The sequence below is a fragment of the Mus pahari genome, chromosome 15, assembly GCF_900095145.1.
Source record: "Mus pahari chromosome 15, PAHARI_EIJ_v1.1, whole genome shotgun sequence".
NCBI lineage: Eukaryota > Metazoa > Chordata > Mammalia > Rodentia > Muridae > Mus > Mus pahari.
Genome location: NC_034604.1, coordinates 47,572,064 through 47,590,263, shown reverse-complemented (window position 1 = coordinate 47,590,263; position 18,200 = coordinate 47,572,064). Strand labels below are relative to the sequence as shown.

Here is an 18,200-nt window from a genome sequence, read left to right as displayed (position 1 = left end):
ATTAGTGATTGATGGGCGAGGGCCCAGTCCACTGTGGTCTGGACTGGTGGTCCTGGGCTCTATAAGAAAGCAGGCTGAGTAAGCCATGAGGAGCAAGCAGTGCTGCTCCACAGCCTCTGCACCAGCTCCTGCTTCCAGGTTCCTGCCCTGTTTGAGTTCTTGACCTGACTTCCTTTGATGGTAAACAGCGATATGGAAGTGTACATCAACTAACTTGCTCCCCAACTTGCTTTTCAGTTGTAGTGTTTCATTGAAGCAATGGAAACCCTAACTGAGACCTGGCTCAATGGATGGTGCAGGTCTGGAAGATGGACCTCAGTTATATTAATCAATCTCAGCCATGGGGCATCAGCTGGAGAACAGGAAAAGAAGAGCTACCTCTGTGTGATGGATACAATGTAGTAAGGCTGAGATGAAATTATCAGGGAAAGAGGCAGGCCCAGAGGAGAAAAGATGGATTCCTACATGCAATATCAATGCAAAAAGAAAAGATTATTTGGGGTGAGGAGGAAGAGAAGGGGACAAAGAAAGGCAATAAAGGGGAGAAATAAGAATAGCATAAATATATATGTATAATATTATGTATAATATATATATAAGTATGTATCACTATATATTATATTATATTACATTATATAAGTATATGTTTCAATATATCACACACACATATATAGCATATGCAAGTGTCATACAATGAAATCCATTGCTTTGTATGCTAATTTTCAAAGCTTAATGAAGAAAAGGAGAATACATGTGTTCCTGAAGCTCTCCTGTAACTTCTGTGTCCAGTTGTGTCTTCTTCAATTCATCCCCCCTTCTCACCACCAAGCCAATACATCACTTTTTCGCTTAAGCCAGGACAAATTGATTTCCTTTGACATACAACCTGAACTCTTTGTCTAACAGAGCAATATTGAAAACATTTTTGTGCACAAAGACTTAGAAATAACGAAAAGGAAATACTGGGAGTAACTTTCATCCCCACATGTTCATAAAGTATATATCATATAACAAAATAGCATCATCCTCTAAGACTGGTGTTGATGATGGGATTATCCTTTTTACTTTTCGGATGGGACATCTAAGGTTAGTCTTGAATTTGCTGAAGATGACCTTGAACTTCTGATCCCCAAGCCTCCACCTCCCAAATGCTGAGATCATAGATCTACATCAAGCTTTCCCAGGGCCAGCGATCAAACCCCAGGCTTGGCAAATCTTAGGCAAGCAGCCTACTGACTAAGCTACATTGCCAGCCCCTTACTGGTGGTTTTTAAGAGCAGAAATCCTGATTGGCAAGGGTGACTTTGTCGGTAAGGGCATCTGCTATCAATCCTGAAGACCTGAGTTTGATTGACTTGGACCCACACACTAGAAGAAGAGAACTGACCTTCGCAAGTTATTGATATATCCCCTGACCCTTCAAACATACTCTATAGCATGTGCCTCTGCTCTGCCCCCAACACAATACATAAATGCAATGAAAAGTAAAACTTCTGTATGTAGTATGACCCCCAATTATGTAAATATAACTGCTTAAAGCAAACAGAACAAGATGTCCCTTTACACAGTGGATGGGAATGTCCGGAGGGTTTTCACTCTCATTTCTTGTATACTTTCTACTTTGTTCAGGTTTCCAATTATTCCCCAGGGCACACTTAATGTTAGTAATAACAAAACTCCTATATTTTAAATAAAGGCAACAAGAAGAAATTGGAAACAAATGCCCTTAGGGAGGCAAAAGTGTCTGCAGCCTCTAGCATCAGAAAGCACATAGGCTACGGTGACCTCTGTATAAGAACGCACACCTTGGCCTGTATCGGCCCTCTAGGATTTAATCCGTATGAATGGAAGCCACACCTCTCCAGTGACAAGGGGTCAAGTAGTTCATCTTAGAAGTAATGAATCATGAGAGCCCTGGCAGTAAGTCACCACATCTTTGTACCAGATGACCAATGAGCTAATGTCACCCAGCCCTCCCCAAAGGAGCTTATTTCTTATACGTGGAGGGCCAGGCTCCATATTGAAACACCAGCAGGCAGATCACTAGGAAAGTAGGAACTGGATTTTGAACAAACTACACTAGTGTGTGTGTGTGTGTGTGTGTGTGTGTGTGTGTGTGAAGACCTTGGGAGCCGGTTTTCTCATTCCACCATGTGTGTTCTGTGCATGGAACTCAGGTCATCAAGTACCTTACTGGCCAAGCCACCTCTTGCTTTTTATAGTCTAGCATGTTCTACAGCAGTTTTTTTTTTTTTAAGTAAACACTTCATTATTTTGCTGACCCTGATGATAAAAGGGCACTGATGTAGCTGCAGGGGTGGGGGTGGGGGATAAACTCAGAGGGAAATTACATTGGACACCATCACCAAGCCCAAGTTGTTACAATTTAGTCTAGAATCACTTTAACAATTTAAAACATTCTGGTATCTTAGCCACAATCTGCTTTGACCAGTGCTAGTTAGTAATTTTCTGGATCATCAGCTAAGGGCTTGGTCAAATTTATTCTTGGGTCACATTAGTTGGAGTGACAGTTTGGGGGATTATCAATTACTTCATTTTGGGTGAATTCTTAGATTTTTTTGAATAAAACTCAACTAACCTCACTTCTCAGTTCAGCCGTTTTGAGTTACCCAAAGGCAAAAACATGACAGGGTTTTTATAAGGGGCTGGTTTTGTTTTTCAACATTCTTATAATTCAGACAGGCAAAGCGATCTTTGATCTAGGAGGTTTAGAAATTCAAACACCCCCTCAAGGCATTTTTGTGTTTTCCAACTTAAGGAAGAGTGAAAAACAGTATTTTGTAATGGAAAATGTTGGTGCCACTAAGTACAGAGCAGCTTTTTACTTAATTCTGTAGTTCAGTACATGGAGATTTTGGCGAAGAGCAAGCTTTAGCTGTGGTAAAACATAGCCCCAAACTTGCTAGTGATGATAAGCCAGCGTGGTGGAAGAACAGCTGTCAGTAGTGCAGCATCGGGGTGGCTCTGCGGAGGACTAGAGGCAGGAAAATGTCTATGTGACAAATATTAGAAGACAACGCAACATGCTTCTCAAAACCCAGCAGCAGCAGCAGCAGCAGCAGCAGCAGCAGCAGCAGCAGCAGCAGCAGCTTTCTCCTGGCACTGGCTCACTCAGATGCTTAGGAGACATGCGCGTGGCTACAGATGGGCATTCTTTGTTTGTTTGGCGCAGGAGGCTTTGCTGAGGCTGGTCCCAGTGAGCGCATTTGCGGTTGCCTGCTCCTCCCTGGCAAATGCCTGCTCTGAGAGTCAGAAGGCATGCTTCCTGGAGCCCACCTCTTGGAATGTACTTGTGAATGTAGATGGGGTAGTACTTACTGGTTTACCCCCTTGATAGGAAGATGGCCCTTCCTGTTTACACCACCCTATTTGTAAGGGGAGCCATTCTGGCCAGCCCAAGTTTGAAAGGAAGAGCACAAGAGATTGTCCAGCACCTATTCCGGAGGGTTCTGGGGACTCATTATGTGTCCACATCCACTAGCTTCCCAGGGAAGGAGGGACTCTGCACTTGGTGCACGCTGGACCTTTAAATTTACTGTTCCCTAAGTAACCTATCCTATGCCCCATTCATTAGGGAGCCTTTTGTCATTTGAAAACTCAAGCTCTTTCCTTCCACCTGGTATTGAAGGATGGATCTGTTTCTTTTGACGTCAGAAACTATTCTGTGCCCAACGCCCAGGAGAACAGAAATGAAGCTTGGTCAGCCACATCAGGGAAACCTGACTTGATTTAACCCTTAACTCCTTTACCACTCCTGACCAGCCTCAGGACACACTGTGGCTCCTGTGGAAGTCTTGAGACACCTTGGGTGGTGCGGGCCGTAAGTGTCTGCAGCAAGCAGTCTGTTGCCTCTCAACGTCTAAACAGCCAAAGCAATATTTTGAGTCTTTTCAGATAAAGATTATGGGATGTCACTCTAAATTGTGAATTGCTTGTTAATGCTTGTGAATTTTTCACGAGTTTTTCTTTTTTAAATAAAAATCTAAAAGTCAGATTTTTGGCTGAAGAGATGACTCAGTCGGTAAGATAGCTTGCTCTGCAAGCATGAGTTTAGTTTAGATTCCCCAGTACCTGTGATCAAGCTGGGGATGGCTGCATGGGCCTATACCCTTAGTCCTGGGCTGGGGTGGAGACAGGAAGATTGCTGGCCAGCTGAAAAGTGGCAAGCTCTCTGTTTTGTGAGTGTAATGGGATGTTTTGATATTGCTTGTATTCTAATGCTACTACGAGTCCCTAAAGGCAGTCCGTAAGCAGACCACCATACTCAATTGATGCCATGTGAACCTTCTCCCCAATGTAACTGGTCAATATAAGGCTAGAACCTGTGACTGGCCAATGGAAGGAAAAGGCGGGACTGGATGATTGAAGGGGAAGAAGGGGGGAAGATGGAGGAAGAGGAAGCTGCCCTGGACTAGTACTGTGTGGCCAAGAGAACAAGCAAGTAACAAAGGGCCTTACAGCTGGGAACTACCTTAGTCTAGCCCTAGGTCTTCCCAATCTAGGTATATGGCTTATAATTAAAATATCTGGATTGTGTGTCTTTTATATGGGTTTACTAGGATTGAAAAATCCAGCAACAAGTGAGAGACCCTGTCTGAAGTGAATTAGGTAGGAAATGATAGAACAAGGCAGCTAACATCCTCCCCTGGTCTCCTCACGCATGCAAGCATGTATATATTCATACACACACATGCAGACATTTCATATGCATGAGTATGCGGTACGCGCGCGCGCGCGCACACACACACACACTTCATGTTTTTAAAGACAACTTTCATGTCTAACAAATGCATGTTCTTAGAAACTTGGTCATACCTCCTGTGAAGAGCCCATTGTTTTCAGGTATAAAGTAGCAGCCAGACTCCTAACCAGCACGTCCCGCCGGCTCAGTCAGTGGGGGTTGATCCTTGTCCTCACTGGCCTCCACACTAACCAACTGACTTCCAGAGAAGCCACAAAGCTCTCTCCTACCTGGGCTCAGGTGTCTGCAGCATCTTCCCATCTGTTCTCTTCCCATGCTGTGTTGAGCCAATCCCATTAAGAACCATTCGGTCTCCCTTCCTGTCTGTACCTGACAGGAGATTTCTGACTGCCCAAGTCTGGATTGTATTCACATCAATTTCTCTGGGCACTACTTTGCCACTACAAAGTGGTTATTCACCAGACAACATCACACTGTTCTGTGAGGCCCACGAGGGCCAGGATTCTACTTTGTTCAAATCCACATTCGGAAGAGTAGCAAGATTTCAGAAAGACATCTTGTCCTCTTTGTAGGGTGAAGAGAAATGGCTGTGATAAGCAGGTACACAAGTTCATGCAAAAGGTGATCACTGCTAAGCGGATGCTCTCTCATCATCTACCATACTTAAAGTGCCTCATCATCTGGGTGTGGTGGAGCACAATCATAACCATAGCTCTGAGGAACTTACTCAGGAGGACGGGAAATTCAAGGCCTGCCTGGGCTACATAGTGAGTCTAAGCTAAGTGGAGAGAGCTGGCAGGCCCTTGTCTCAAAAACAAACAAACAAACAAACAAACAAAAAAACAACCTTCAGCTGACTGCGGTGGCAAATGCCTTTCGTCCCAGCACTTAGGAGGCAGAAGATACAGATCTTTGTGAATTTGAGGACAGCCTGGTTGACATATTAATTTCCAGGCCAGCCAGGACTACACAATGAGCCTGTCTCAAAAGCAAACAAAACTAACTATACAAACATTTAAATACATCAAGTACTTTAACAGTTTGGCTCATTCCCAGTAATGTCCTGAGGGGTTAGGCCTTCTGCTGGAGGCCTTTAGCCATGCCAGTAGTTGAGTCTGTGTCCACTCATGTTGTCTACAAGTGTGAAGATTTCTCACTCTCAAGTTAAAAAATTTAAAACCGACTAGAAAGCATTTCAGTTCAGGTAGAGATAGAAATGCCCAGGACTCTGCTCCCTGAGCATCAAAAGTGCATAAGGATTCGGGGCCACTTCGGGTCTTCTCAGGTCTGAGCCATTATCCAGAGAGTGAGTTCCACAGGCCTGTCCATGTGAGTTGGGATTCTGGGTTTCCTCGAAAATAAGTGGGTGCTGCTTGTACAAACTGCACTTCAGAAGCCACTGAGGACACCACGATGCCAGGCAGAGGCACCACAGCAGGCTCTGTGACCTGTGGTAGGGATTTGCTGACGTAGCTTAGTCTTCCACAGGAGCAAAAAAGAAACACCGGAAAGAGCAGGGTTGGCACAAGCAGGGAACTGGGAGGCCATAGCTGCCAGAAACAGGTACCAGCACAAAAACGTGTGCAGAAAAAAGAGCAGGAGGAGGGATGTGCATCTCCGGTGAGATGTGGTAGCACATCCTGTGGACACAGAAGCACTCCAGAAGCAGAGGTGGGAGGGAGCGCCACAGTGTCAAGGCCAGATGGGATTACACAGCAAGAGCCAGTCTGAACAGAATACACACACAATCCAGAGTTCAAACGCTGCAAAGAGAAGGCTGACTGGAAAGTGGACTGGCCCGAGCTCTGCAGATAAGATTTCAAATCCTGGTTCCCCCCTATAAACTGGTGGACCAAGTCAAGCTGTTTCTTCCTCAAGCTTGACCCTCATGGTGGCATGGGACAATAGCACATGACTGAGTACAGATGTGGTAAGGCTTCAAAGGCACCACCCATGATGAGGATTTACTGAGAGGCTACCAGGCCAAAATGCATGCTTACTTGTTACTACTTTGAATCTCTGAGTTTCAACTATAGCTATGCGTAGCAAGATGCCGTCTAAAACAGAACGCAATGGAGTAAGTATAGAAAACTCTAGTCCTACAACGGGCATGGGAGAAGGTCTGGAGTATCCAAGGGAAATGTGCATCATAGCTAGGAACAAAACAGACTGCTGACAGACCCGAAGGCTAGAGTGGTTCACATATGCAGGCCAGATTTACAAGCATGCTTACACATTCTTTTTAGTAAGTTAAATCTATCCCAAATAGCTTCATAGTTGCTATAGCCCCCTCCTCTTCCCACAAAAATTCATTCTGCCTTACGGTCAAAATTCTGGCTGTCATGATGTATCTGCATAGACAGAAAATAAATGTTGGAGACACTTCGGTTTGGAATTAGTGGCTGCTACTTCCCCAAGTTTCCCTGATTAACACAAAATCTACAATTATCAGCAAAGATGATGTTGACTTGCAGAGAGTAACAGACTGAACTTTGTTCCCCAATGCAGCACAGTGGAAGGCACTCTTTAGTAAATGGTTGACAACTCATGAAACAGGAATTATATCTTCATTCTTTAGAGGGTTACTACAGAGTCTTAATATACTGGAGGAACTCAAGCGTACTTCACTGAATAAATGGATAACAAAGTAAATACAGAACTCCCCCCCAGAGTGTATAGCCACAGTGAATGAGAATGTTCCTCAAACCTGTCAATCACCCTTGAGGTTTCTTTCAGAGTCTCTTCCTATGGCCACACACAACATCCTGACTTAAATAGGTGTGGTTTTGGATAGTGGGTTCTAAAGGAGTAATGAAAGTAAATTTAACATATTGTTCAGCCAGGTGCGATGGCAGGTGCCTGCAGTCTTAGCTAATCAAAAGGCTGAGGCAGGAGGATTTAAGGCCAGCAGAGGCAACACAGCAGATTATCGCAAAGACACACAAAGAGAGTGGAGGAAGAGTTTGAAGCATAAGGGGGGAGAGAACAGGAGAAGAGAAAGGGAGAGAGAAATTCCTTAAGACACTAAACTTATAGGTCAGAAAGACTCAAGAGTGTTCCCAAACAACACAGATTAATGCTATCACTCTTAGTTGACCAGTATAGCTAGACAGAATGACTCTATTACTGATGACACAACACACATTGATTATAGGACACTGAGATATCAAACAAACTGACCTGGAAACTTCCTCTCTGCTGGTGAGCTTTTATGGTACCCAAGGTACTATGTAGGTAGGGTTCTGGGTAAGCAGTGATCAATGGTCCAGTATGTTATAATTCTGACCTGCTAGGCAAGTGGTACCCACTGATGCAATAGTGACATGACCATAATGGGGGTGACTGATCATTTTGTGATTGGATTTGAAGCCTGCTCTACAGGAAGGAACGAATGTCTGGACTGTGAACCTCATCAAAAGTTCATGGCTCAGGTCCAGGCCTGTGGGGAAGAACTTACCATTTTTCTAAATGGAAATATTGTCAACCCACCTTCTAAATATTTACAGTCATACCCATAGATTAATCCTGCTCTCAACCTCTGTCAAAAAAGCTTCAGCTTACAGTGGGCAGTGGTTAACAGACAGACTCATAACTGGCTAAAGTGCTCCGAATAAATGACTATCGAGTGCTCAGCTATAAATGTGACATTTATAACAACCTATTCTCCCCCCCCCCAAAGCTCAGGAAATATCATAAAAGAGAGGGCAGAAGGAATGTAAGATTCTCTGTGTTCTGGACATGACGTGACCATTACAGAAGCTGAAAGGGAGCCATTTTTCTTTGGGTGTGTGGCTGCTAGTGGGTTGATCATGAGATGGTGGATGGCCCCTGTCCGACTTTGCTCTCTATTGCTGCGAAAAAGTCCATGACCAAAAGCAACTTGGGGAGGAGAGGGTTTGTGTAGTAGGTTACACATCCCAATCCCAATCTATCATTGAGAGATATCGAGGCAGGAACTCAAGCAGAGCAGAAGGTGAAGCAGAGACCACAGAACAGTGCTTTCTGCATTGCTCATCATGACCCACTCAAGTGGCTTTCCTACTCAACCCAGGACCACCTTCCCTGGGGCGGGTTAGACCCTCTCATAGCAATCACTAATCAAGAGAATACCTCACAGTCATGCTCACAGTACAATCTGGTGGAGTTTATTCCTCAACTGAGCTTCCCTCTTCCCAGGAGACTCTAGTTTTTGTCAAGTTGGCAGACACCAACCAGCAGATCTTGACACACATAGGTTCATGCAGGCAGCATTAGTTAGAACCAGTGGGTTCCTGAAAAGAGCACAAATGTAGGTTATTGAGGTCTGAGAGGAGTAGGAAAAGGGATTGGATTATATACACTAATGAGACACTGCATATGTGTATGGAATTGCCAAAGAATAAGTCTGAAGTATTCTGAAGAGATGCTAAAGGTAATTCTTAGTCTCTAACAGTGCTTCCAAACAGCTGTGGTTCTAACCCCTCAGATGGGATGGCCCAGGCGGACTCAGAATCCTAAATGGTTCTGATACATGGCTCTAGATGACAATCTTAGAATTTTGGATCCAGTTTGACTTTCAGAGGTTCCCAGGACCATGAGGGCAGCAAGGATGTCAGAACTCCTGCATCCATGGTAGAGAACACCAGAGGTGTACTCTGTCCGTGCTCACAGAGCGCCACTTGCCCCAGACCTCCTTCACGTTGTTCCCCGTCGAGGCAAAGGACACACAACAAAATCAATCATTCTGAACACTGTCAGTGTCGTGCATCGAGCACATCCATGTTGTACAGCCATCCATCTCCAGAACTGTCATCTTCTCCAAAGAAACCCATGCTACACTAATTCCCCATGCCCTCTTCCTCCAGCCCCGGGCACGCTCACCAGTAGATTCTGCCATCGGGGAACCAGACTACTCTAAATACCTCGTGTAGATAGAATCATACTATATTTGCGTGGCTAGCTTATTCAGCTTGTCTTCAACGTTCATCCATACAGCACACTTAAGAACCCACTTGCTTTTCTCCCTTTCCTCTACTGATGGGTACTTAGGTCATCTCTCCTCTGGGCTCCTGCACACAATTCTGTGAACAGAGACCCACAAATGCCATCTTCAGGCGCTGCTGCCCTCATTTCCAGAATCACTGGCTCATATGGAAATTCTATGTAAATTTTAGAGAGTTGTTACCCTATTTCCTTTAGAGATGCAATGCACAGTAATAGCAGCTTCTTTGTGTCCCCTTCACAGTAGCCATCACCGACAAAGTGGAAGCAGCCCCTTCCCACGGATCAAAGTTACCAAGAGAGACCGAAAGCCCTTTGTTGTTTCTGAAGGGTGATTATTTCTCCAAACTCTAACTGTGGGATTCCCGCACTTTCCAAAGAGAGCTTACCAATGCAGGGAGCACTACCAGAAGGGCAGCAGGGAGGACTACCAGAAGGAAGGACACCGGGGCCAGGACAGTCTGTATGCAAATGAGCAGGACAACCATGAGGTAGGGGAGCAGCTCTGCACAGAGCAAGCACCAGGGGACAGGTGGGCAGAACATCAGTCAACAGCTGCGTGGGGGAAGCAGGAGGGACTGCTCTACATTCTGGTTCATGTGGCAATGGGATTTTTCTTCCCCTTCTGTCCCCTGCCCTTCTCTATTGCTCAGGAATCTATTGCTATGCCTTGAATGGATCAGTTTTTTTATTACTTCCCCAGCTCCAGAGCTTCAGGCATGGCTCAGTGTGCTACTCACACTGGGCAGCTTGCGTGTGGCATGCTGTGGTCCTGCACAGGGCACAACCTGTGCAGCAATGCAGCCATTCGCGATGGAACCCAAGAGTAAGATACCATATTCACACATGACCAACAGAACCCAATAATAAAACGCTATATGCATGCATCTACACATGGGTTTTTTTTTATATGGAAGTTTTGCTGTGATCATAATTTTTTGAAATTATTGAAATTCATGTGTGTAGAACACATACACAAAGTTGTCTGTGGTATTTTAATAGTAGAAAATGCTGACATATTCACAAATATAGTCCTGGTTGTATAGGTCACAGCAGAGGTTTACAACTATAAAGAGAAATACTAACATAGACTATCAAGGTGTGTCATTAAATGAAGATATGTATAAAAGATGGGTATGTCAGGCTACCGCATTTGTAAAAGGGGGGAAAAGGATGTATCTATCACCTTCAGATGATGGAGCTGGAGAGGTGGCTTAGGAACTAGAAGCACTTGGAGAGGACCCGGGTTCATAACCACCTGAAACCCACCTTACTGGGAATCTTGACACTCTTCTGAGGGCACCCGGAAAGTCTGTGTGTCACACACACACATACATGTATATAAAACTCATACACATAGAACAATAATCTAAAAACACAAAACATTAGATGGACAATGTATTCTTGCTTACAGAGGAATTCTCTCTCAACTCACTACACAGAAAACTAAGTACCATGGTTGCTCTCAGGAGGAAGGATATTCAAGAGACAGTTTGGGAGGAGGGTTTCCTTATATATCTTTTTATATTTCCAACCATAGAAATATGTGTTACCATCTACCCAGTGTGTCCTGATCTGTGTTGACTAGAGGCTACCGGCTTCTTCCCAGGATCCATTGCAGTGGGGGATGATATTATAGTACTATACGTTGACCATATGTTAGTCGGCAATGGAGTGGAAAACATGGGAAGCTATGAGATGAAGGCTAACTTCCTGTTGCTCAGGGATGTGTATAAACTGACTGGCAAACCATGTCTTTTTGTTTTGAATTTTGGTATGTATGTGTTCCTGTGTGTACGTGCACACATGTGGAGGCCAGACATTGACTCTAGGTGTCTTATTCAATGGCTCTCAATTTCTTTTTTTGAAACAGGGGTCTTTCAACAATGGTGGAAGTTGTCGATTTAGTTGGGCTTGTTGGCCCGAGAGCCCCATGACCCTCCTGTCTCCACCTCTCCAGTGTCTGCACTGCAGGAGCGTGTTGCCAGGCCTCTAAGGTGGGTGCTAAGAAAGTGACTCAGGTCTTCTCAGCTTTAGGAATACAATCTTCTTTGCTTGCAAGACCTTTAATGGTTTAAAGTTCCTCCAAGAACACCAAGTGATAAGATTATATGCCAAAATTTTATTTCATTTTATTCAAGATTTATGTGTTTTAGGTAGACAAGTGTTTTGTCTTCATGTATAAACACCAGAAGGCATCAGGTCTCACAGGACTACAGTATTGATGGTTCAGATGGTTGTGAGCCACCATGTGGGTGCTGGAAATTGAACTCAGGGCTCCTGTTTGAGCAGCCAGTGTTCTGGGGCTGCTTTTAACCTCTGAGCCATTTCTCCAGCCAATATACTACATTTTAAAATGAACAATTTTTAAAAAGGTCATTGCTAATATGTAATTTTATTTCCAAAAAAGAATGATTTAATCTTTGTCTTAGTTTTGAGACAAGGACTTTTACGTAGTACTGACTGACCTGGAACTAGCTGTCTAAACTAGGATGGCTTCAGACTTACAGCAATCCTCCTGTCTCGGCTTCACAAGTGCTGGGATCACAGGCATGAGTCACCATTATCAGCTCAAAGGGTGTTTTAAGTAGCACACTACTATATGTTTGGCCTTTACTTATTTTGACATTTTTAATCTGGAAAATCATGAGGTATTTAATGAGGATCCATTAGTGTAATAATGGATGAGGTAATTTACCCCCCACCAGATCATAAATCCATGTCCATGTGAGATGTGGCACTGGTGGTATTTGTGTGCATCTGTGGGAAGAGACACAATCTGCACTTCCAGTAGACTTCTGGGAAAAGACAAACTCAAATACTTACTTTTGTTTGTTTTTATTTAACTCAAAATAGCTAGTAACATAAAAACATTTTAAAAAGTATCTCTAGTACTTCACTATTTAGTTTTTTGTTTTTGTTTTTTGATAACACTTGGTTACTTTATTTCCAACATGTGATTACACAATCCATCATAAAAATGTTATTTTTTTAAAAGTTTGCAGCAGGCTTTCAATCTGTAGGTTTAGGCTCTAATAAAAATTCATGACATGGTATTTTAATTGTAAATATTTTCTCCCACATTTAAATTTATGAAAATTCATAACTGTAAGTAGGCTGTTCATCAGCATATACACACAGGTAGGACATATGCACTCTGCCCCATCACAAGTGAAAGATGACCATCTGTGTGACATCCAGTGGAGAGACAGCATTGAGCATCTAACTCACTTTAATCCATACATGATGTCAGTGAAGAGGAACCTGAACAGAACAGAGCCTGTGACAGCGGCGTGGGTGTACACCATTGAGGGAACCGTGCCACAAACAGTCTGTCTGCTCCTATTGTGGCCACTGTGACCCCACGTCCCATTCCTGCAGGACAAGGATTTTGCAGTCTGATTTTAGTGTTTAGAGTACGTACTTTCTATATGGAACGGCCCCTGGAACTTCGCCAGGGGTGTCAGCCGGTTCTCAGAGGAGCACTCACACTTTCCAATACTGGAAGGAGAGAATGAGGGAGGTCAGACTTCCTGTACAGCGCCTTTCTAGAGTGCTCCCAAGGGTGCTCCCAACACCCATTTCATCTCAAGCACTGATGCTGGCAGCTAATCTGTAGGTGGGAGGCATTCCCACTGTAATGGAAATGAAAGTATGTTGTATAGCTGAATCCTCAGACTGGCACAGTGGGTTCCAGAAGACTCTTCAGGTGCCCGCACTGCACTGTAGAATACACTATCCCCCACTGAGAGAACTCTCATGGCGCAAAGATGAGTGTGTCCAAGGTCTGAAGAAAAGGCCACCGAAGTTGCTCAGTATCACAGCGTGACTCAGGATATGATTTCCAATTAGCAGATGGCGTGACTGAAGCAGAGGCTGGCTCTGTTTTGTGACGCTCAGCGCTCCCAGTAATCCACTGTGGCCTCCTTTTCCTGACCTCCCTTGCAATCTCCCTTTCACTTCTCAAATAATTGGTCTTAAACTGACCCCACCCCGGTTCAGTTTCTAATTTTAAAAAGCACCATTCTAATAGAAATGTCCCGGCTCCGAAGGAAGCTGGGACTGTGAATTTTCCCACTAGCTAGAGCTATTGTGTCTCGGAGTTTCTGTTAACTTGGTAGAGATATCGATTTTCTTGCCGTCGGCATTGACACTCGCTTCGGCTTCTTCCAGCCGGGTAGGGTTTCTACCTGGGCTGCAGGTGAGAGAAAAATATCCCATGAAGCACTCCTTCGATGACCACATTTGGAAAATCTGAAAAACAGAGGAAAGCTGCTTTTCTTTCCATGCATCAACAACATACAATCGTGTTTTATGGACGGACAAAGGGTCAAAGCCACCACATCTCTCTGGAGTCCGCATAGGAGAGCCCTTTGCCCTTGGTCGGGAACGAAGGTCAGAGATCAAGGCCACAGTGCCAGCAGTCAGGGCTACTACCTGGACACATTTACCCATGGGCAAGGGGCACTCCCATGTGTGCTTGTCAGCCAGAGGCCACTTTGGCTAGCACCAGGCACAGCAGACCGCACAGTCAGATTTGTAGTGTATCGATTCAGGGGCTGCTCTTGTAACGGCTAATGCCGCTAGGCCCCCCGTTCTTTATCCGGGTGTTTTCCTCACGAGGAAGATGGATCACGCTGGCAATTCAATTTCTAACAAAATCTCAATACACTTGAAGGAATTCCAAGATTTCTACTGGGAATACTTGGCTGCGTTTTTTTTTTCCCCCCATGGGGGCTTAGGGAGGCACTCAGTCCAAGCTGTGTGTGCACTTGTGGGCACGCGTCTCAAGGACAGAACGACAGGGCTTGTCTTTTTAACCCGAAAGGGCCAAGTCCTAACAAGTCCTTCTGTCAAATGTGAAAAGCCAGTCTCATTTCTGTAGAAGGCATAAAAGAGACACAGTGGTACCCGCAGTGCGTTGCGCCAGTTTCTAGTGTCAGGGCAGGTGAGTAGTATGAACTGGGCAGGGGGCTCAGTCTCCCCGTGGCTCGGCTAGTTCGTCTAAGCCTCGATATGCATACAGTTACATCAGGAGTTAGGTGAAAGCTGAACACTCTGAATGGAGTTATTATGCAAATGGACCAATACGTTAGAGAGTTATTATGCAAACGGCCCAATACCTTAATACCCACTCCCTATAGAGAAGCTATCCTCATGAAGTGAGATAAGATAAAATTTTGAAGAGAAGACTGTCACTCAGAAAACGGACTGGAGAGGTATGGGGTGGGCACAGATCCACATGGTCACTGCCGCAGTGTGGAGGGAGATCCTGACAGAGGACACAGAGAAGTGGATGGATTGAGGAAGGAAGGGCGCGGTGGCCCGATGATACACACAAGTGACTACGGATAACAGGGAGAACTGAAGGGTCAAGCTAGATGGGGTGGTTCGCGCTTGTGATCACAGGAATTGAAGGCTTAGGCAGGACCTCAGGATAAAGGCCAACCTGGATTATATAGTGACTGTAAATTATACAGTCTATAGTGAGACTGTCTCACAAAAGGGGCTGGAAGAAAGGAGAGGGAGGAAGCAGGGAAGGAGAAGAAAGCGGTAACAACGGAAGTCACCACAGGGGCTCCTTGGGCTTTTGTCTACTTAGCCTGAGGGTGTTGGGGGATGCTGAAGAAGGAGGGTGGACTAGAAGCCAGTCAGCTCAGTTTGGGACCTTCTGGGTTGGAGATACTGGTGAGTCTGGTCAAGGGCAAGGGGCAAGTAACTAGCTGGATCACTGACAAGTTTACCTTGGCAAACCTTTCTTGAAATGGCTCTGCATCCCAGGTAGCCCCCCCCCCCCCCCCCAGCTCTCTGACTCCAGCTGAGCTGTGGGAAGAGTGAAGATGATCTCACACCTTCCTTACAGGTTAAAGTTGGTGACTGACCGAGTTCACGGACTGGGCCTGACACACAGTAAATACCTGGTCTTTTCCACAGGCCATGCACCCATCTAGTTACTGGAAATATAAGGAAGATACGGTCTCTGTCCAGGCCATAGGACAGGTGCTAGCAAGCAAATGATACAAGTGAAATATTTTAACCAATCTCTCCACTACATGAGTAGTGAGCTATCTCTGGATGATGACACTGGCTTTCTTAGTATGTGCTTTTCTGCTTCACACGCACACACACGCACGCACGCGCGCACACACACACACACACACACACTCTTTTTTTACAGGTCAGATCTTTAAAAGCCTGCAACTATATATCTGTGTATTTGAAGCAATGGTCTGGCTAATTCTAATTTTAAATTCATTTTTCATACAGATAATAATAAATTGAACCATTAATTTCCAGCAAAATATCCAAACAAACATTCCATATAGGTGGTATATTGTTATCCTTTGCCATCTGAAATCTGAAAGTCTACTTAAATACAGTTAATTTGTATCATGAACATATTTACTTAAGTGGATTCAACAATGCCCCATAAAACAACAATGAAAACCCCATTATGTCCAATGAGTAACTCTACATCAGGACAGTGGCTTCAATGCAAGGACAAAAGACAGCATACGGGTTACAGGACATGGGAAAGGGAAAGAAGGCCCACAGTAAAGGGGCTCCTTGAGCAGATTTGAATGAGGTGAGGTAGGAACCAGCAACAAGGGTGTCCAGGAGACCGTGCTAGACAGAATGTGCTGAACGTGCCCAGCATAGAGTCAGCAGGCTGGCAGGGTCATCAGGATGGGCAGAGGAGGTGCCCAGGGTTAGTGTTTGCAGGGTTGGTGCACGTGAGGCCCAGACTGGATTGCAGAGTAGCTGGAGCCAAGGAGTGTGTGAGGAGAGATGGTCCGGAGTTCTTGCAAACCAGAACAAGTGTCTATGTTGGAAATAATAATACTGCCTCTCAGTTGCACAGATGAGTTAGTTCAAGGTCACAAGCAGGAGACTATTTAAGGGAAAGCTCAGCCAGCAACATCCAGTCTTTGATGGGAAAGGCAGGGGTGAGGAGTGTTGGAAGGGAGAGGACGTGGCCAACACATCTAAAGCTGATGGAAGGGCTCCTAAGACAAAGAAGAGAACTGTCCAGAATGTCCAGCCACTTTGAGGATACCTGGTCCTTGGAAAGAGTTGTTCGGTGTTTTCAAGAAAAGTTAAGACAAAGGGAAAAAAGCACGTGCCTTTGAAGCTGTTAAGAGGTTAAGAGAGTTCTTTCGGGGGGGGAAGAACTGGCCCACTAGTTCACAGCACTCGCTATTCTTGCAGAGGACCCAGGTTTGGTTCCTAGCAACCACAAGGGGACTCACGGCTATTTATAATTCCTGTTTCAGGGACCTCTGCAGGCACACAGATCATGCACATACGTATATGCAGGCAAGACATTTTACACGTAAGATAGAAAAAAACAGACCTTTAAAGTTGAGGATATTCTCTTGACTTTTGTTAAAAGCTAAGAAGGTAATAATGAGCTATCAACCTGTGTGTGTGTGTGTGTGTGTGTGTGTGTGTGTTTGTGCTCGTGCGTGCACGCATACACATATGTGTGCATGCATATGGAAGGTGGAGGTCAACCTCCGGGGTCCCTCTCAGAAGGTGTCTACCTTGTTTTTGCAGACAGGGTTTCAGTGACTGACAGCACACTGATTCAGCCATGCTGGCCAGTGCATTCCTGGGATCCTCCTATACCTGTCTCTAAAGTGCTGGCTTACAGAGCTTGCACCACCAAGCCTGGCTTTTTTTTTTTTTTTTTTAAATGCAGGTTCTGTGGATGGAACTCAGCTTTTTATGCTTGGATGGCAATCTCTTTACCAATAAAAATCACCTATCCAGCCCTGAGTATTAGCATTTTCTAAAAGGATGTTTAGGCAAACGTCTGAAATGTAGAGAGGTGACTGTATATGGGAGTTTATAGATCTCCAGATTATCTCCACATTCAGTATTTTCCACTAGCCGAAAAGCATCTTAACAGCACAGTATGATACAGGTAAAGTTTCTCTAAGGCCAGAGGCATCATATTTCTAAAACTGGGTGTGGCAAAATTCTAAGAAAACAACACAAAGGCTGGCCCTCACACCTCCGTTTCTTCCTGACCACCAAACCCATTAACTCCAGCTATTCTCAATAAGATTTCCCTTATTTTGGTCCACACTATCAAGTGACCCACGACACACACACCTCAGTCTTCCTTCTTTCCACCTCTGCCCCTGATGTTGTTTCTCAGAGGCTCGTCTGGTCAGCACTGTGAAAGTGTGTGCTGTGTAAGTGTGTGCTGTGTAAGTGTGTGCTGTGTAAGTGTGTGCTGTGTAAGTGTGTGCTGTGTGGCAGTGGTGGCAGGTGCTGCTTAATAACCTTATACAGCCTGATATAAGGATCGCACGTCAGATGTCCGCCGACCCTCCCACCCAGCTCCTCCATACTCCTGTCCAGTCACCGTCTGGGTCTCCCCACTGCGGCAGGAACTTTGGACAGGTGCATGAAATATCTGAATAGAGACAATCCCTAGAAAAATTATGTATGCAGCCATTTAAAAAATAATATGGGTATTTAATCTAGA

At 44.8% G+C, this 18,200-nt stretch overlaps 1 protein-coding gene across 2 annotated transcripts in view; it reads right to left on the bottom strand.

Annotated features, from left to right (window-relative positions):
• Positions 1–12,597: 12,597 nt before the first annotated feature.
• Positions 12,598–18,200, bottom strand: part of Snx24 (sorting nexin 24) — a 148,390-nt gene continuing 142,787 nt past the window's right edge. Inside the window, exon 7 of one of the 2 annotated variants that reach the window (XM_029547150.1) lies at positions 12,598–13,957. In XM_029547150.1, the coding sequence (XP_029403010.1) occupies positions 13,890–13,957 (68 nt within the window). In that variant the 3' untranslated portion in view covers positions 12,598–13,889. The remainder of the gene's footprint in view (positions 13,958–18,200) is intronic. The other variant, XM_021214858.2, reaches the window with a different exon arrangement.